This window comes from Hyaena hyaena, unplaced genomic scaffold, assembly GCF_003009895.1.
Source record: "Hyaena hyaena isolate Hyena2069 unplaced genomic scaffold, ASM300989v1 scaffold_702, whole genome shotgun sequence".
Classification (NCBI taxonomy): domain Eukaryota; kingdom Metazoa; phylum Chordata; class Mammalia; order Carnivora; family Hyaenidae; genus Hyaena; species Hyaena hyaena.
Genome location: NW_024081338.1, coordinates 254,023 through 274,980, shown reverse-complemented (window position 1 = coordinate 274,980; position 20,958 = coordinate 254,023). Strand labels below are relative to the sequence as shown.

The window sequence follows — 20,958 nt, the reverse complement described above, 5'->3', positions numbered from 1 at the left end:
TGCAACTCTGAGAATTGTACATGTGCTTTTTCTTAAGACAAACAGCATGCTTCAATGTGCAGAAGTGTTTTATTCATACTTCCCATTTCATCACATGTAATATTAAAATGTTCTGCTCCCAAGGGTCAAGATTTAATAATTTCATGGCTATAGCTTTTGTTTCCTCCTATTGTGCATAGTTGTGAAGAATTCAATTTCTATGGGCATAGTTTGTGTTGATCCATGATAAGACACCACCGGTTGTCTTTTTCTTAAGTTTTATTTTAATTTTAGTTACTTGACATATAGTGTTATATTAGTTTCATATGCACAACATGGTGATTCAACAGTTCCATATATTACTCAGGGCTCATCATAATAAAAGTACTCTTAATCTCCCTCACTTATTTTACCCATCCCCCACTCACCTCCCTCTGGTAACCATCAGTTTGGTCACTAGAGGTTTTTTTTTTTTTTTGGTTTGTCTCTTTTTTCCCTTTGTTCATTGGTTTTGTTCCTTAAATTCCACATATGAGTGAAATCATATATTTGCCTTTGACTGACTAATTTCACTTAGCATTGTAGTCTCGAGCTCCATCCATGTCCTTGAAAATGGCAAGAATTCATTCCTTTTAATGGCTGGATAACATTCCATATATATACGTATATATACATATATATGTATATATATGGAATGTTATTATATATATCACATCTTCTGACATATATCACATCTTCTTACATATATATCACATCTTCATATATATCTATATATATCACATCTTCTTTATCCATTTGTCAATTGATGGACACTTGGGCTGCTTCCATATCTTTGCCAGTGTAAATAATGCTGCTATAAACATAGGGGTGCATGTATCCCTTTGAGTTAGTGTTTTTGTATTCTTTGGATTATAAAAAATAGTGTGATTGCTGAATTGTAGGGTAATTCTATTTTTAACTTTCTGAGGAACTCCACACTGCTTTCCACAGTGGCTACATTCCCAACAGTGCACGAGGGTTCCTTTCTCTCCACATCCTCACCAACACCTGTCGTTTCTTGTGTTGTTGATTCTGACAGGTGTGAAGTGAGATCTCATTGTGGTTTTGATTTGCGTTTCCCTGGTAAGTGATGATGAACATCTTTTCATGTGTCTATTGGCCATCTGGGTGTCTTCTTTGGAGAAGTAGGACACCGTTGTTTTTTATCACCATTGCTTTTGCACTATTAGTGCAAATGTTAGCTCAGTGAAAAAGTCAAGTGGCATTTTAGTATTATTATGGCATTAATTTTCCCTTTGGAAATTCCTTGAAAGGGTCTCAGATGCCCGAGGGGCCCACAGACCACACTTTTAGAACTTCTACTTTAGCTAACAGTTGGTTCTAGAAGCAACCCAACATGCATCCAATAAACTCCCCTTTTCTGAAATCAGCCAGCGTTTTCTGTTGTCTGTCACCCGTGTTCCACATTAAAAATGTCATTGTCTATGGATGGTTTAATCTAAATGTTTAAGGAACTCTAATTTATTTAGAGCCATTTATAAATGAGCCCCTTGTTACGATGATTTGCACAGCAAATAGGAAGAATGAAAGAACCTAAAGTTTCACTTTACTAAAAACATCTAACGTTTATGCTTTTTACATCCTTGGTGGTTAAGTCAATGTTAAATAATCAAATAAGTCTACACAGGTCCAGGAATTATAGCAAAAGAAAGACAAGGGTACTTGTCTTTTTTCCTTTCTTTTGGGTACTTCCAGTGACCTTACTGAGCTAAGGATTATTGTCTTTATTGTAGACATTAAAGGTAACTTGGATTTGATGGTTAAGCACCTTGGCTGAGGCCACTCAGTGGTCAAACCTCTCATTCCGGCTGAGAGACTCCAGAGCTCAGGACCTCTCTGCTCCACTACACAGGAATTTCGGATAAGGGCAAAAATATGAGCCTGTGATGTCTGAGGTTTATGCTTTTGAACGCTGTGCTGTAAAGTCATGGGTATCAGAGTTAGCTCTTTAAGGAACTTCTTTTTATAAATTCTATCATGCTGATATGATAATGTTGGCTTTCTACCAAAGCAGCATTTCTGACATGCCATAACGTGGCATTTTAGAGATGGAAGAGACCCGAATCATGTGATCTGTCCAAATTTATCACGACTGGGGCATGCCAGAACACTCAACACACATTTCAAATAGTATTTGCTGGGTGATAACCCGATTATTGTTCACCCCACTAAATCAAAATGTATCATATACAGTGGCAGGCATCTTCATGGATGTCCTTAATATTCTCTGCTTCCTGACGTTCACACCCTTGTGTAATCTCTTTCTCCTGAGTGTGGACAAGATCAAAGGTGCTGGGATGCTGCTTCTATGATAAGGTTTCATAAGATAGTGACTTCTGCCTTGCTAGCAGACTCTCGTTGGCTTCCAAGCTTGTACATTTTGGTGAAGCAAGCTGCCATATTGGAAGGGCCCACATGGTAAGGGCAGCCTCTGGCCATCAGTCAGTAGGAACTGAGGCTGTCAGTCCAACTGCCTGTGAAGAGTTGAATCTGGCCAACAACCACTGATGGAGCTTGAAAGAAGGTCCTTCCCCACTTGAACCTTCAGATAAGACCCCAGCACCTGCTAACACCTGCATATAGCACTGCGAGGGAGCCTAAAACAGAGGTCTCTGCTAAACTATGCTCAAACTCCTGATCTACACAGACTGTGTGCTGTTTTAAGCCTCAACGTTTTGAGATAATTTGTTAGACAGCAACAGCTAACTGATACACTGTATTATCTTTATTTATCTGTCTCTTTCTCTAGCAGAACAAGGAGAGAGCTGTTTAAGATCAGTGAGTCCTCATCATGTGTCCTTACCTGTTCAACCACCATTAGAGTTTTCTGCCAGCTTCAGTCCTGCAAGTGAAAGGTGAAGGTCTTCAGTGCAGTTCCTGATGCTCCAGGAAAGCCCTAAGTTCCCATCTTTGGGCCTCACACTGGACCCCCCACAACGATCTTTCTCTACTTCCTTATCATTTAGCTTACAAACTAGAGGCAGCAAGTCAATTACTTCTGGAGTCTAAAAGTTCGGTCTGAGAGGCAGCCTGTTAATGCCTCCAGCTACTGTTCCACTGCAAAGGTCTCCGTGTAGGAACACACTTCCCAATCCAGCTCATAAGCAGAGGTGCAAAATGTCTGAAAAATTGACAACATGAGCTAAGAAACGAGACAGAGAGGGAAACTGGGGAGATACTGAAATATACTGCAATGCACAGCGCATGGGGCAAACCCTGCACTCTCGAGGTCAGTTTCCTCATCTGTAAAATGAGGGTTTTACCTCCATGTCCCATAGGCTCAGGTTTGGAGTCTGACCCAATCTAGGTTGCTGTGAGCTGCCTCTCTGGGCGCTAAATCAACGATTAAATGAAGATAAAGAAATACCTGCCTCCTAAAGGGGTTTTAGGATTAAATGAAATAAATAAAACGTAAACCCCGAAGCGCACAGCCTGCACAATAGTGGTCCTGACCCTGATCGCTACCACGCAAGGGGTCCCAGGCTCCCCGGGGGTGGGGGTGGGATCGGGGCGGCCGGCGGCGAGCGGGGCGCAGCCCGCACCCGGGCCGGGGTGGCCTGCTCCGCCCACGTGGGGCCGCGGCCCGTCGAATGACTCCGTGCAACGTGTTGGTGGCAGCGGCGGAGGCTGCGGCTCGGGCTCTTCCGGGCGCCGCAGCTTCCTGCCGAGCGCCGCGCAGCCGCCTCCGCCGCGGAAGCCCCGGGTGCAGGCCTCGGCGCGGGTGCGGGACCGGGGCTCCGCCGCGCGCGCCCCGCGGGGCCCGGCGCCGCCCGACCGCACGATGCGCGCCGCGCCGCCGCCCGCGCCGCTCCTGCCGCTGCTGCTGCTGCTGCTCGCGCTCCTGGCCGCGCCTTCCGCCCGCGCCCGCAGAGCCGAGGCCGCCCCGGCGCCGCAGCCGCAGCCGCAGCCGCAGCCGCAGCCCGAGCGCCAGCCGCGGCCGTCGCCCGGCCCGGGGCCCGGGAACGCCACCCGGACGGGGTCTGGGACGGCGGCGGCGGCGGGCGGCGGCGGCAGCTCCAACAGCAGCGGCGACGCCCTGGTGACCCGCATCTCCAGCCTGCTCCGCGACCTGCCCACCCTGAAGGCGGCCGTGATCGTGGCGTGCGCCTTCACCGCGCTGCTCATCGCCTGCCTGCTGCTGCGCGTCTTCAGGTGGGTCCTTCCCCCGCGGGCCAACCTGCTGTCACCGCGCGCCCGCCACCCCCGCGCGCGCCGCTGCTCCGGGCGCGCGGCTCCGCGCGGGGCCTCGGTGCGCTCCAGCCGAGCGCCGGTCCCCCGAGCCCCGTAAACGTTTTCTAAATTTTCTCCCCTTTTAACGGTAGCCATCGTGAATACTGGATTCCTTTGAACTGTCTGCTGGTGCTTGACGCTAACAGTAGCGCCACCAATTCTGGTAATTCAGTATTTATTTTTACATGGAATTTATTTTTGCACCCATTTCACAGATGGGGGAAAAATCTACAGAGAGGCCGCGCGGTTTATCCAAGTAGCCTCAGTGGTGGAGGTAGAATTTGAACCCAAGTCCCTCTGTCTTCAACTTTGCCCATCTTGCTATCGTTTCTGTTCTTGCTTCCGAGGCTCCCCAATGCCCCACCTGCCCTTTTTCCTTTTTCTTCCTTGTGCTACAAAAAAAAAACAAAAACAAAAACAACAGTGTTGAGGACAGGAATGAGCCCAGGACCTGGGGGACATTTTCTCTGAATGCCTGGGAGATCCTGTTTTTGCAGGAAATGAAGCAAATGTGTCCTGTTGCTTAGGCTGGCCACCTGGAAATGTGTGTGTGTGTGTGTGAGAGAGAGAAAGAGAGAGAGAGAGTTGTTTGCTGCCCACCCCACCCCCGTTCCAAGTGTACACAGTGTGCTTTACTGTTTGATCAGCTGTTGGAGGGTTGGGGCCAGGGGCTGCCTCTCCGCCCCGGGAGCGCGTTCTCAACACAGGAGTGGAAACCAGACCTGGAAAGGCAGGGTCGGGGGTATCTGTTGAGGTTTGCTGTTGGTGCCGTGCGACTCTGCGTCAGGGTGTTTCCTTGCGGGTCTGTAGGATTAAATGCCAGTGGTCCTGAGAAGATGGAGAAGGGGTATAGTGTTCCCACATCCACCCTCCACCCCACCCCTGCCCTGGTCCAGGCCATGTTGTTCCTCACTGTACTGGTTTCCTTAAGGTACTTTGGCCATTGAATTGCCCCCTTCACCCCATCCTTTCCACCGCCTTCGCCCCTCTGCTTGCAAACATCAGTGGCTTTCTGTGTAGCTGCTACCTGGGTGTGGCATTCAGGGCTCTTACAGACTGGCCATCAGCCATCGGCCAGCCCTTCTGAGCGTCCTCTCTGTCCCTTGCTTATTTCCTTATGCTCCATGGTGTTGGCCTGTGCCTCCCCGCTCCGGGGCCAGCTCCTGCACACCTTCTGTGTCTGTACCAAGCTCCCATGCTCCTTCCCCTGTGTAGTTTTCTGGACATTCGAGTGAGGTCCTCACTTCCTTCTCTGGCCTCCGCCATCGCTAGCCTCACGCACTCTCCGTACAATCCTTCTCGCGCAGTGCTGGGTGGCTGGGTTTGGTGTCAAGCTCCCATTCTGAGCAGACAGCCCTGGGGGCCAGTGATGTCCAGTCCCCACTCGTGTCTCAGTGCTGGACGCCGGCCTGGCTTCCAGCGGATGCACAGGAGTCCTTCACTGATTTCCTGATCCTTCAGCTGGAGTGAGCTGTTGATGCCTCGAGCAGCTCTGAGCATGGAGGTTTGAAACATTTTGCTCAAAATAGGCCTCCGAGCCTACAAGGCAGTGTACTTTTTAAGAAGGCATTTGAACTATTTTGCCAGTCTGCTCCTTGTTACCAAGGGGTGGGGAGGAAAAGCGTCAGCATGTGGCCAGATGTGAGCTGCGTGTTACTCCGGCCTCGTAGGCTTGTTTGTTCAGTGTTGGAAGAAGGTTCTGATTTCATAGAAGCTGGTTATGTATACGATTTGCCTCTTTGTCCACGGAAGGTATCCTTGCTGCAGGTGGGCCACTGGCACCCAGTTTCTGATACAGACAGGAGCTTAAAGCATTTTACAGCTGGGAAGAGCCTTGATAGTACACAGTCCCCATGTGATTGATCCTTTGCAGAGGAGAGAGTCACATTCCAGGGAGTAGGGTGAGCTGCCCACTGAATTCTAGAATGCGCTATAAATCTGTGGCCGAGGCAGGGACAGCACCCCATCTTGCTCGTGGTCTGTACTGTGAGCTTTCCTTCTCTCCACAGCCCTTGGCAGGCTCGGTTCATCGCCCCCCCCCCCCCCCACTCCGCCCCGACCACCTGCTGCCCCAGCCGCGTGTCCTGCTTAAGTGCTCCCTCTCCCAGATCCTTAGCGTGTAGTCCCTGAGTCCTGGCCATTCCTCCCTTCAAGTGACGCTGAGGCCGTCTCCCCTCTGCCCACATCTGTGCTGTCAGCTTGGAGCCTGGAGCCTGCTTCAGATTCTGTGCCTCCCTCTCTCTCTGCCCCTCCCCTGCTCGCACTCCGTCTCCCAAAAATGAATAGACATTAAAAAAAAATTTTTTTTAAAAAGGAAAGCACAGAATGTATATCGTAGGGAAAATATGGATACCTCTAACGAAGCAATTCCATTCCCAGGGTACACACATTTTTCACGGTGATACGTCTTTTTTCCAATTTTACTAATTAGAAGAAGCAGCAAAGGTGCATGGGCAGTTAAGTTCGGAGCAGTTCTGTTTGGTAGTGAAAGGATTTCAGTAACCTCAGCCTCTAACAACTCAGTCTTGGTTAAATAATTTATGGAACGTGCGGAATACGGTACAGCTGTTAAAAATGATGGTGTTGATCTAACACCTCACTGTTATTGAGTGGGATGGGTTATAAAACAGCATGGATAGTACGATTGCATTTAAATAAGAAATTATATACGTATAGTGAGCATGCAGAGAAATCTGTGTGTGTGTGTGCACTTTCGTGGTTGTGGGTGGTTATTATTTTTCAGGTTATGTTTTTACGTGCTCTGAATTTCCTTACAACAGGCATACGTTCATTACAGCTCTCCCTTGTCTGTATGCTCAGCTTGTTGCTGTGCCTTTGGCTGTGTCGTCCGGAGTACCCGTATGGGGGCGTGTACAAGTGGGATTTCTGGGTCCCAGGGTTACTCACACACGGTTTTCTCATTATGTGCCAGTTTGCCCTTCTGCCTGCAGTGCCTGAGATTCCTTCCATCCTATTGGGTACTTAGTACCATCCAACTTTCTCACTGTTCCAGGTTGGTGGGTGTAATTTGGAGTCTCATTGGTTTGTTTTGCATTTTCCCATTTTCTACTGAGGTTGAACAGCTCCGTCTTCCCAGACTCATGAATGAAGCCGATCCCGCCATCTGCAGAGTCATCGACACCTTGTTCGTGTGTTTGAATCGTTAAGGAACACTGTTTTAAGACTGGAGACAAGATTGGAAGGAGGGAAAGGCAGTGTGGATGCGGGGTACCTTCATTGTGTGTGTGTGTGTGTGTGTGTGTGTGTCCACACGTGCAGTTCTGCCCAGCTCGGAGTGAGGGTGTCTCCCCAGGTCAGTTCCTTGGTCTGTTTCTGAGACCTGGAAGAGAAACAACAAGGAGGTTGTCCAGGAAGTAGAAAGCAGCGATCCCTCTAACCTTTGGATGTTTGGAGAGATCTGGTGGGTTGCGTGGAGTCAGGGGTAACACAGCTGAGGCCAGTATGGTGCCCACGTGCTCTCTTAGGTCTAACGTTTACCCTTCACGATCTGGGACAAATCCAGCTTTCCCCTCCAGTGTCTCATGACCAGGGTGGAGACAAGGCAGGGAAACTACCACCTCAGCGACTTTCCTGTCCTCATGGGGAGCCTTTCCCCCCATCTTGGTGGGTCTCCGAGCTCTACTGCCACGGCCACGTTTCTCCAGGATCTCGGCTGGCTGCATTCCCAGCCATTTCTCATTTCAAAAGCTTTGTAAAATCCTCTTATGTGGAAGGAGGGTTTTGGTGCTTCCTGGAGGAGGAAGATGAATCCTCGGTGGTCTGACACTGCCCGGCTGTCACGTTTGCAACAGTGGTAGAGGTGCGTGCCACCACGTCCTGAAGATGTGGGGACCCCAGAAGCTCAGTTAATTTACTAACCCAACCCAGGTTGGGGCGCCTGGGTGGCTCAGTCGGTTCAGTGTCCGACTTTGGCTCAGGTCATGATCTCGGGGTTCATGGGTTCGAGCCCTGCATCAGGGTCTGTGCTGACAGCTCAGAGCCTGGATCCTGTCTTCGGATTCTGTGTCTCCCTCTCTGTCTGCCCCTCCCCTGCTCACCCTCTGTCTCTCTCTGTCTCGCTGTCTCAAAAATAAATAAACTTTAAAACATTTTTAAAATGTACCAACCCAGGTCTTTGAAAAGGACGAAGACTTTTCTGCTTATCCCAGAGTCCCGAAATTTCCCATCGTCTCTGTATTTACATTTATAATAAGAGCAAATGTTATTTAAGAGAAAACATAACAGCTTCATACTTTTGGGATTTGGGGAAACTTAACCGTTCTGACATGTTTTTAGTTATTGCTTGTTAGTGTAGGAATATTATTTTAATACACTGGAGCTGTAGGCAGAGTGTGGTTAGAAAGTTAAGCCCCTTTTTATGACTTTGAGAGCGCTGGTGGAGTTTGTTTCACGGCAGGTAGTTCTTGATTGTTTGACCAAGGTTTTTGAATTGCGGGAAAAGCCATAGAAGTGAAACATATTTATCCTAATTTAATTTTAATTTTTTTTTTTAACTGGATTTTCTGTTTCCTTTTCAGTTCTGTTGTGGTAAAATTGGCATACAGCACTGTGTAAGCTGAGGGCATTGTGAAATGATGTTACGTTACTTAATATCTATCACCTCATACAGATACCAAACAAAAAAAGTGTGTGTTTTTTTTTTTAATTTATGATGAGAACTTTTGAGGTCTGCGTGCTCAGCCACTCTCAGACGCACCGGACCACAGTGTTAGCTCTGGTCATCAGGTTTACAATTACACCTCCAGAATTTACTTGTCTTCTACCTGGAGGTTTGCGCCTTTTGGCCATTTTCATCCAATTCCCTTACCCCCTCTCCCCCCCCCCCAATAATATATACCACAGTGAAGAAAGAGTATTAAGTAAACGATACAGTAAAAATTCAGATTAAAATTAAAAAAATATTTTATTTATTTTTGAGAGAGAGAGAAGGAGAAAGCGAGAAAGCATGAGCAGGGGAGGGGCAGAGAGAAAGGGAGACACAGAATCTCTGAGCTGTCAACACAGAGCCTGACCTGGGGCTCCAACTCAAACACCATGAGATCATGACCTGAGCTGAAGTCGGACGCTTAACTGACTGAGCCACCCAGGCATCCCTAAAACTTCAGATTTTTTAAAAAGAGAGTAGAGTGTACTCTTGATTCAATTTGCCGCCAAGTTAAAAAACAAAAACAAAAACAAACAAAGTCGCAGCACACGGGAAACATTAAGTTTTCTAAACTTATACTCATCTGGGGAGTTTTCCACCTTGGGGTCATTTGGCAGTGTTTGGAGATATATATCTATTCTTTTATTTTGAGTCTATTTATTTATTCTGAGGGAGGAGAGGCAGAGAGAGAGAGAGAGAGAGAGAGGGAGCGAGCATCCCAAGCAGGTTGCACACGGTCAGCACAGAGCCGGATGCAGGGCTCAAACGCCCAAACCATGAGATCGTGACCTGAGCTGAAGTTGGACACTTAACGGTCTGAGCCTCCGAGGTGCCCCTGGAAATATTTTTGATTGTCATGACTTTGGGAGAGGGGTGCCCGCATCATCTAGTATTTAGAACCCAAGGATGACGCAGAACCCTCCTACCACACAGGACGGCCCCTTAACGAAGCACAGCTCAGCCCAAGATGTAGCTGTGCTGAGGTTTCCTGAGAGTCTGGGCTGGGAGGCTGTCTGTTATGTCATGTGAGCCATTTTCTGCACCTTTCTGGGCATTCATTGGAGGACACGCCTCCAAGGCCTATGGGGATATTTAGAATGACATCAAGTCAACCAAATCCCTTGCTCGCTCCCCTTTAAACAGTGTACTCTTGTATTTAAAAGTCTGATTCTGAAAACAGATATAATTTATATCCAACCTTTTGGTCGCTGCTACTGCCTGTGAGTGAGGATACAGCCATGTGGCCACAATAATCAGGCAGGTGCACTTGGAGCCTCTTTCAAATGTAATTGGTGACTCTTGAATGTGCATGAGCCTCCCTGGGCACCTAAGGCCCTGAGTGGAGGAAGTATCTCATGACTGCTTATTAATGCGTCTGTGGGGCCTGGGCATCTGCCACTGATTTCTTCTATCAAATCCGAAAGGCAGAAAAATCCCTCTCTAATTTAACCCTGAGCCCTCTGTGATATATGACTTTACCTATAAACTTCCATGCCCACGTGTGCATTGGTTTGGGGGGGCGCTTTGCAAAAGCAGGTCCTTCTTGACACACGAGGCACATCTACGGGTGGGGGTCTCCAGGGTTAGTGTCTGCATTGCACCCACCCAGCTTTAAGCAGAGAAGGCTTGAGCGGTTGAGCTGGTATTTTAGTTTTTTGGCTGATGCTTTGATTCTATTTGCAGAGGGAATTTCTGCAACCACGAATTTGGAATCATGTTGTCATGGTTTCGCTTAAAAAATCTGTAGTTGGGGCGCCTGGGTGGTTCAGTGGTTAAGCATCTGACTTTGGCTCAGGTCATGATCTCACAGTTCGTGGGTTCGAGCCCTGTGTCGGGCTCTTTGCTGACCGCTAGCTTAGAGCCTAGAGCCTGTCTTCAGATTCTGTGTCTCCCTCTCTCTCTGACCCTCCTCTGCTCATGCTGTCTCTCTCTCTGTCTCTTAAAAATAAATAAAACATTAAAAAAATTTTTTTTAAATCCATACTTAATCTAAGGGTGATCTTCCAGGAACCCAAACTTTATTTTTCTGTGGGGGCAGGGGACGGGAGATCATGCTTACAGGCAGGTGTGGTGCAGAGGAGAGGCCCTGGCAACAGAGAGCTCCCTTGACCTCCCTCCCTACACATAGATGAGAAAACGGAGGCCCGTAAGAGAGGAGGGTTTATTGAGGCCGTCCATTGAGTTTGTAGGAAAAGCAGAACTTACGTGCAAGGGGTTCTGATGCTCAGCTTGGTCCTTTCTGGGCCTCCACACTGTGGCGGCCTGGGTTTTGGGCTGGTCCAGCTGGTCTCCCCAGCATTTTTGGGCAAGACCTAGGTGCAACCATGGTTAAATGGATAGAGCATTCTTCCCGGTGCATTTACTGAGGCCACCTGTGAGCACAGGGGGACCTGAGCTGTCCAAGGAGCTTCCGATGCAATTGGGGAGACAGGCTGATGCCCTTGGATGATTCCATGGGTAGAGAAGAAAGGATTCAGTTCAACTGGGGAATGATGCAACAAAAGCAACACTCACAAACAAAACCATAAACTGCAAAATGATGGCCCCAGGGGCTTGAGGCCCAAACAGAACGGTCTGGAAAGGCAAATGGGGAAGAAGAGGATTAGGGTCAGGGCTCAGCAGGGTGGGAAGCAGAATCTCTTCTGGGACCTTGTGCGGTGGGGAGGGTGTGAGAAAATGATCACTTGCAAATCATGATGATGACAATAATCAACTAATGGTAATCACCAACTCATCTTGATGAAGCCCTACTGTGTACCAGGCTCTGTGCTAAACATTTTCTGTGTTTCCTCATTCCTCTGATCCGTGTGTGGCCAGAGTCCTCGGTTTCCAGATGAGAAAATCAAGGCACAGAGTGATGGAGTCCTTCTCAAGGCCATGCCACTGGTGAAGGGCGGGAACCTGACTTCCGAGCCAGCATTCTCTGCCCTTCCCTTCTCGCAGCTGGCTTTTGGAAGACCTGAATTCTAGCTGGAGGATTTGGGGAATCGCGGGTGGGAAGAGCAGATGGAGTGAAATAATCAAATAGCCAAGTGCTGCTTTGGTAACGCTGACCCATGCTAGGTGCTTACTAAGTATTTGCTGAGTGAATGTGTGAATAGTGATGTGGCTCAGTGGGGGCTCAGGATGGTTGTGGAGACCTGTGGAAGGTGCTGGAAGGGCCAGTAGGGAGCCTGGAGGTCTGAGCCGATGAAAAGGGAGAGGGGGAGGAGAATGTCAGGAGGCCCTGAAGGACCCAGAGAAGGGGATCAGGGTGAAGGGGGTGGTCAGGCAGGGGAGAAGGGGAGAAAGAAGACGGTGCAGGGGTGTCTGGGTGGCTCAGTTGGTTAAACATCTGAGTCTTGATTTCACCTCAGGTCATGATCTCATGGTTTGTGGATTGGAACCCTGTGTCAGGCTCTGCACTGTGTCAGTGTGGAGCCTTCTTGGAAGTCTGTTTCCCTCGCTCTCTGCCCTTACCCAGCTTGCACACACACACTCTTCTCTCTCAAAATAAATAAACTTAAAAAAAAAAAAAAAGAAGGTGGTGTACAGGTGACACTTGCTCACAGAAATTCCATCCACATATTTGGACATCTGGGCTGAGCCTCTGAGAAGTGACTGTCTCTGAAGTGGGGTGCTGGAGGCAAGGAGTGACATTCCCACACCCCCCGTACCATGTGACCGGGACAAGTGGGTGCCGAAAGGGTCACTCATGACGTGTGTCCCAAAGCACAGTGACCTCACAGTTTCTAGGCTGTAGTTGGGTCCGCTGGGTCCATCAGAAGAGTCCCTGTTGGCCGTCTCGCCACTGCCCTTGAACTCCGCGAACCTGCCCCTGGAGGTTACGCCTCACCTCCCTTGCCTGGCACCTCCTATAAAAACAAGGCAGACCCAACCCTTTGCAAACACACCTGGCAGCCGGAGGAACAGGTCTCGCTTGGTGCGTTTGCTGTTGCCGTACTTCCTGTGATGTCCCCAACAGGTTAAAGCTGGCGGGGAGCTTATTTTTTTGGTCTTGGAAGAATGAAAGCTGCATGGAGTCCCCAGGGAGTGACAGAGAAACCAGCGTGGAGAGCAGATGGAGGCCAGAAGCCATGATGTTACGAAGAAAAGCCCTAAGGCTTGTAACTGAGTTCTTTGGGGGTTCTGTGGCCCATGGTGTATGATCCGTGATTTTATGAGCTGTATGCACCTGCGGGGCACAATGTGCGTGGTGTGCAGGATGTAGGCATGGGCACCGTCAACAATGACACCACTTCCGTGAACCCCGATGGTTTGGTGCCCAAGAGGGAGGGAGGCAGCTGGGTTGTTATAAATAACAACTGGTTCCCCTTCATCAATGGAACGGCTGGGGAGCAGGGATGAGGAAGACCTTGGTTGAACACGCGAATCATTCCATCTTTCTGGGCTCGTGATTTTTAGCTGAGCTGTAGAGTATCACTTATGCTTGGCCTCCATGACCACGGCAGGAAATGGTCAGGGGTTGCAAACTGATGGTCCGCAGATATGTTTTTGGTTTTGTTTTGTTTTGATCTGTACAGTGTTTTTGACAACGGAGATGGTTGAGAACACCTAACAAGTTGGAAGTCTTCATGTAAAAGTCGAGGTCTGCTTTTCTCGACCGACGGGAATCCCTGGAAACACAGAGCTTCTGTTGCAGGTTGTGGGCGGGCACTGGGTCACAGCCATCCCCCTCGGCTGGAGTTGTGACCATCTTGCGTCCCTGAGTTAAAGACAGAGCATTGGTCGCCATTTGTCACCCCGTTCGTTCTAATGTTCATGTCACACCAGGCTTGCTTCACCGGTCTCCTGTGCTGACGGGGCTCTGCGGCATTTGCGTTTTTGACGCGGTACTTTGGGTCATTGCACTTGAACGGGAGCTGGGTGCTGGAACCCAGGAGCCCTGGCATGATGGGGGGGGGGGTGCCACATGAAGGCAGGGAAAGGAGTGGAGGTGCTTGCTTCTGGGTGCATCTGGAAGGCTCTCGAACACCAGTGTTCAGGAGGGCCTGACTGGAGACCTTGACTGTGAGAGCCGGGCCGCTGGAGACCTTGATGCTCACGCTGCCCCGGAGGAAAAGCTTTGTCTCACGGAACTGAACGTCTGTCTCCAGGTGCCCACCTTGAGCTTAGTGAGATGAGGTTCTCGTCGCACGGGTGTTTGCCTTTCTCAGTGGCTTGTTTGAACTGCTTTACGAAGAAGGTGTTGGGTGGAGCCAGGGGCCCAGGAAGGAAGGTCGTCCTTGGGAACTGTATCCTGGCCTCCTGCCTGGGTGGGAGGCGATGCTGGTCATGCCCCCTGAGCTGGGGGCTAATGCCAAGCCATCGCCCACTCTCCGGGGACAGTGCTGTTCCTCCCTGCAGGGAAGCTCGAAGGCGGGTTTTGGAATTGGGTTCTTTCTTCAAGTTTACTTACTTTCTTTAAAAATGTTTTTTTAATGTTTTTATTTATTTTATTTATTTTTTTAAATTTTTTTTTTAATGTTTTGTTTATTTCTAGGAGAGAGAGAGAGACAGCGTGAGCAGGGGAGGGTCAGAAAGAGAGGGAAACACAGACTCTGAAATAGGCTCCAGGCTCTGAGCTGGCAGTCAGCACAGAGCCCGACGCGGGGCTCAAACCCACTAACCGTGAGATCATGACCTAAGCTAAAGTCGGACGCTTAACCGACTAAGCCACCCAGGCGCCCCTGTTTTTATTTATTTTTAAGAGAGATCGAGCACAAGCTGAGGAGGGATAGAGAGAGAGGGAGACACAGAATCTGAAGCAGGCTCGAGGCTCTGAGCTGTTAGCACAGAGCCTGATACGGGGGTTGAACTCGTGAGCTGCGAGATCAAGACCTGAGCTGAAGTCAGACGCTTAACCAACTGAACCACCCAAGTGCCCCTAGTTTTCTTTTTTTAATTAAAAAAATTTTTTTTATCTGAGAAAATGAGAAGGGGCGAGGGACAGAGAGAACCTTTCTGATGCAGGACTTGATCCCACAACCCTGGGATCATGACCTGAACTGAAATCGATGGTCAGGCACTCAACTCATTGAGCCACCCAGGCGCCCTGAGTTTACTTAGTTTTCTAGGGAAGGCTCAGTAGTTATGTCGTATGCTCTGAGGATGCAGGTGCAGGGTCAAGGTCAGAGGGGAAAATGGGGCAAGCCCCTGACCCCAGAGCAGAAGCCCCACCAGGCATTAAGGCTGCTTGGCATCTCAGCCAGCTCCCAGCAGCTGCTTGATTTTGTCCCCCCACCCCCATTTCGTTCTCATTTTCTTTATTAATTTTTCTTTATTTTTTAAATATTTTACTTTTATTGAGAGAAGGTGCAGGTGAGTGAGGGTGAGGAGAGAGAGAGAGAATCCCACAAGGGATAGAGATAGAGATACACGGGGGGGGGGGTAGGGAAAGAGGGAGAGAGAGAGAAGTGAGGTTCACCCTAAGTGAGGCTTGAGCTCACCTGAGGCGGGGCTCATGCTCACCCGATGTGGGACTTGAACTCATGAAACATGAGATCATGACCTGAGCCGAAGTCGGATGCTCAACAGCTGGGCCACCCAGGCACCCTGTTAATTTTTCTAAACGTCAAAGGTGACGTGCTCTTTGTGACAAGTGGTGTGGTTTCTGCATCAAGCTGGTGCCTGAGCTACAGAGCTACTCAAATGGGCTTAAAAATGAAATCAGCCGGGGTGGAGGAAAGGTTCCCTTGCTGGGTTTGGCTCCTCAAGCCACCAGATGAGGGGAGGTGACCTGCAGCCTCTGGGCAGAGCAGAGGGGCCCCTGGACCAGCTCCAGGAGAGAGTAGGCCTGACGCATTTAAACTATTTTTTTTAATTACTGACTTTGAATTTTACTTCCTCATTTGTTCCTTTTAAAAATAGATCGTATATTCACATGGTTCAACATTCCTGAGGAGCCAAAGAATATATTGTGGGTAATGTCCTTCTTAGCTCTCATCTGTCCCCTTGGTCACCACGCTTCGTTCTCTGCGTGCCGTCAATTTTCTGTGACTCTTTGCCAAGAGGTTTTAAAAGTATAGAAATGAGTGTAATGTATGTACATATACCTATAAATAAATACATATCTTTCCCCATTTTTAAAAACGTTTATTTATTTTTGAGAGAGACAGTGTGTGCGCTTGGGGGAAGGAGAGAATCTCAAACAGGCTCCATGCTGTCAGCTCAGAGCCCGATGTTGGGGCTCGAACCCACAACCCGTGAGATCATGACCTGAGCTGAAATCAATAGTCAGATGCTTAACTGCCTGAGCCACCCAGGCACCCCTATCTTTCCGTTTTTTTTTTTTAAATTTTAAATTATTTATATATTTATTTGTTTATTTTAAAACTTTCTTTTAAATGTTCATTTATTTTTGAGAGAGGCAGAGTGTGAGCGGGGGAGGGGCAGAGAGAGAGAGAGAGAGAAACAGAATCCCAAGGAGGCTCCAGGCTCTGAGCTGTCAGCACAGAGCCCGACGTGGGGCTCTTACCTATGAACCGTGAGATCATGACCCAAGCCGAAGTCGGAGGCTCAACCGACTGAACCACCCAGGTGCCCTTCTCTTTCCCGGTTGTTAGTAACAGCTTTATAAGCTATAATTCACATATTACACAGTTCACCCATTTAAAGTGTCCAGTTCATGGCTTAGTGTATGCACAGACTTGTGCACCTTTACCCCAATCAATTTTAGAAGATTTTCATCACCCCAGAAAGAAACCCTGAGCCCATTAGCAAAGCCCCCATCTCCCTCCCAACTCCCAGGCTTAGGTAAACACTATTTAGGATTGGTTTCCCTTCAAACTCCTTTTCCAGAATTTTCCTAGCTATTCTTGTTACCCGTTTTGTTTTTTTTGGTTTTGTTTTGTTTTTTTTTTTTCCTTCTCTGAGCTTTGGAACCAACTTGCCTAGATTGCCCAACAGAAATCTGTCAGTATTTTATTGGACTTAGTTAAACTTGTGGATTAATTTGGGAGGCATGACATTGGCATGGACACTTTCTAGTCAGAAGCACGGCACGCCCTCCCTCTGCTGGCACCGCCTTCCGTCGGTTGCTTTTGGTGGTGCGGGAGGCAGTGGGCGACGACAAGAATTTGCAGCTGCTGACGGTGTGGGGACCGCAGGTGCCCCCGGCAAGTGTCCTGCTCTCTGCTGGAGTGTGAAGAGCTTGGGCTCTGGAATGTGGTAGAGGTAGATCTGGGCCCCACTCGCAGGCCTCCTGGCTTTCGTTTCCTTGACTCCATGCTGCCTCGCTGGCCAGAGGCTCCCCGAGGAGCACGCGTGCGATGCCTGGCACCGAGTGTGGCCCCGTGGTGGTGGCGGCTGTTCCTGTCACCCCAGTGGAACGAGGCTGTAGGAGGGACACACGTGATTCAGAGTCCCACATAGATGGTACCCCCCGCAGGGGTGGTGCCTACAGATGGAGATCACGGGAGACTGAGGAAGCAGGAAACGTGACCTCTGGGGCATCCAGGGAAGGCCTCGTTGGGGAAACAGGCAAGCTGTGGCCCACGGAGCGGGTAAGGCTGGGGGGCACCATGAGGCTCTGTCACCAGAACCCCAATTGAACCTGGCCGGCGGTAGAAATGGAGATGAGATTAAGATCCAGGGGCGCTTGGGGGGCTCAGTCAGTTGAGCGTCTGACTTCGGCTCAGGTCATGATCTCACGGTTCCTGGGTTCGAGCCCTGCGTCGGGCTCTGTGCTGACAGCTCAGAGCCTGGAGCCTGCTTCAGATTCTGTGTCTCCCTCTCTCTCTGACCCTTCCCTGCTTGCACTGTGTCTCTTCAAAATAAATAAAAGTTAAAAAAATATTTTTTAAAGATTCAGGGGAGTGAGTCGCCCAGAGGCACATAATAGAGGAACTGGGGAGCCGAGGTGCGAACCCCATCTCTGGGCATGCAGCCTGTGGATCTGATGGCTGCACCCCCAGCTGAATTTCTCATAACAGACTAACCCTTAAGGTTTGGTTTGGTTTGGGTCCTCTTCGCAGGGGAGGGCAGGGGCGGAAGGCTCCCCTCCACGTGGGCCCGCTGAGCCCCGGTGCTCTGCTCCCCGCCTTTGTGTTTGCACAGGCGAGAACGGCCCCCCTCGCTGGGAAACCCGCTTCTGAGCAGCTGCTGACAGGACTGCTGAGTAAACAAATCCTCCGGCTTTCGGATCACATTTCAGAGCAAAAGAATCTTGAACTTCTCCTCTGCCTTGTCAGAGATGTGTGTTTTGGCTCCCCTGGAAGGATCCTTTGTCTCTTAGAACTTATCTGGCTTTGCCTGTTCCTGTGGACATTTACTTAAAGCTGCCGCTGGCCATCTCTTCATCGAGGCCATCTGGTTCAAAGGGACCTCGTTCCATGGGGCGCCTGGCTGGCTCAGTTGATTAAGTGTCCAACTCTTGATTTGGGCACAGGTCATGATTTCCCGGTTCGTGGGATCAAGCCTCGGGTCAACAGCATGGAGCCCACTTGGGGTTTTCTCTGTCTCCCTCTCTCTGCCCCTTCTCTGCTAATGCTTTCTGTCTCTCAAAAAATGGATAAATAAAGGGATCTTGTTGCACTAAAGAGAAACAGTGTCAAGGGGGCCATGCCATAGAGCACAGGCCAGCTATATCTTCTCCCTTCTCTGATTCCCGAATCTCCTTCTGTAGCTGGAAAGCTGTATGCCCGACAATTTTGGCTGCTCCCCTGCCTGGTCCCCCCGCCCGCTCCCCCTACCTCCATCTATGGCTGTGGAAACAGGCCTGTGTGTAGAATTGCTGGGTTATGAACTCGGGTCTGACTCGACACGGGGGATCTAGAACCAGGTGTCTAGAACTTTCTTCCTGAGGCTGGTGACTGTGATGAGGACTGTGTCCACAAGCTGACCCACTGTCCCCTGGAGGGACTCGGGACTTCAGAGCCTCTGTGGCCATGTGGCCTTGGCCTTTTCCACAGGCCGGTGTGCTTATAAACATCCCTGTGGGAAGGAGTCACCAGAGTGTTTGTCTTCTTGGAAAACCTGTTCCCCGGTGGCCTTGAGCAAGAATATTTAGGATACTGTCACTGAGGCACTTTGAATGTATGGTTCTTCCTTTCTAGAGCAGGGATGAGTCCTGGGGTTTTGAAGGGTTGGACGAAATAGGAAAATTATGTGGAAGTTAGTAAAACTTCTAACAGTAAGTTAGAAGGTAGGAAAACCTCAAGATGGTTTGTAATGTTACAGCGATGGTTTTACTTCATGCTGTGCCTGCCTTGATCCATCAAGGTCCTGTGGCTGTTTGGATTCTCCACGTGGTGAGTGACGGAAACCTCAGCCCAGGCTGGCTTTGGTAGCTGTCAAGGGGGGCTGGCTTTATGTTATTTATGCTTTTTAAAAAATGTTTATTTTTGAGAGAGAGAGAGAGAGAGAGGCAAAGAGAGAGGGAGACACAGAATCTGAAGCAGGCTCCAGGCTCTGAGCTGTCAGCACAGAGACCGACTCAGGGCTCAAATTCACAAATGAGGAGATTGTTACCTGAGCTGAAGTCGGACGCTCAACCAACTGAGCCACGCAGGCGCCCCAAAGAGGGCTGGCTTTATAGGAGATTTGGAACTTGGTCTCTCTCCCTCCCAATCTGCCTTCTGCCAGGTGGACTTTATTTTCCGTTTCTTTGTTTTTTTCTTTTTAAGTTCATTTATTCATTTTGAGAGGAGAGACAGAAAAAAAGTGTGAATGGGGGAGGGGCAGGGAAAGAGAGAGAGAGAGAGAGAGAGAGAGAGAATCCCAACTAGGCTCCACACTGTCAGCACAGAGCCTGATGTGGGGTTTGAGCCTGTGAATCGTGAGATCATGACCTGAGCCAAACCTTGACACTTAACCAACTGAGCTGCCCAGGTGCCCATTTACTTTCCATTTCCAGAAGGTGGCAAGATGGCTTCTTTCATTCGGATCTCAAGGCCAGTGGGCAGAGCATTTACTGCCCCCGGTCCAGCCTTCCTAGCCAAGGGCCATTGGCTCTGATTGCTCCCCAGTCCCACCCCTCTTGCCGTAGCCTGGGGATTGCAACACACTGATTGGCTTAGCTTCAGTCCCACATCTACTCCTGGAACTGGGGGTGTGGTCATTGGCCAGGTCTGCTCAACCACAGGGACCACGTGGGAAGGGGATTCACCCAGGCTGCTGAAGATACAGGCGCCGAAAGGGAGGGAGGAGATGGAGGCTGGCCTGCTTTGAACCAACTCATATCCTAAGGGATCCATGATTTAGAACGAGTTCATTAGAAGTGTACACAGATTGGGGTGCCTTGTGGCTCAGTCAGTTAAGTGTCCGAATTTGGCTCAGGTCATGATCTCAGGTTCATGGGTTTGAGCCCTGCATCAGGCTCTGTGTTGACAGCTCAGAGCCTGGAGCCTGCTTCGGATTCTGTGTCTCCCTCTCTCTCTGCCCCTCCCCTGCTCACACACACACTCTCTCTCCCAAAATTAAATAAACATTAAAAAAACTTTAAAACAAAGAAGTGTACACAGATCAATTTGGAGTAGGAATGTGTGAGCTGTGTGAAGTGGCAAGTTCCAGAAGGTGTGACAAGGGCAGAGAGTTTCTTGGTGTCAGTGTCGAGTGGGTGTGGAATCTGGTGGGGGTATGGAGTGGGCTTGCATTTGAGAGTGAGCAGGAAGTAGCCAGAGACAACTGGCGCCTTGCCTCTTGGCAGGCACGGGTGGTTCAAGGTGACCGCCAGGGAGCTTTGTTCCGGGGCAGCTTTTGGCCTTGGCCGTGGGGACATCTACCTCTTTGAGCCCCATTTTCCTCAGTTGGGGGGCAGACGGCAGCACCCTGTAGAATGCCTGATGAGCTGTAACATGCAGTTGTATGTGTAAATGGCTTATCCCAGCAAGAGCTCATCTATCATGGACTAGTATTTTTTTTTTTTTTTTTTTAATTTTATTTCCAGGAGAGAGAGGGAGAGACAGCGTGAGCAGGGGAGGGTCAGAGAGAGAGGGAGTCACAGACTGAAACAGGCTCCAGGCTCTGAGCTGGCAGTCAGCACAGAGCCCGACGCGGGGCTCGAACCCCCGAACCGCGAGATCATGACCTGAGCGAAAGTCGGA

The 20,958-nt window shown here is 49.5% G+C and overlaps 1 protein-coding gene across 1 annotated transcript in view; it reads left to right on the top strand.

The window, feature by feature from the left end:
• Positions 1–3,820: 3,820 nt before the first annotated feature.
• FAM174B (family with sequence similarity 174 member B) overlaps positions 3,821–20,958 on the top strand; it is a 33,271-nt gene continuing 16,133 nt past the window's right edge. The window contains exon 1 of the mRNA XM_039217672.1: positions 3,821–4,191. Coding sequence (XP_039073603.1) covers positions 3,821–4,191 — 371 coding nt within the window. The remainder of the gene's footprint in view (positions 4,192–20,958) is intronic.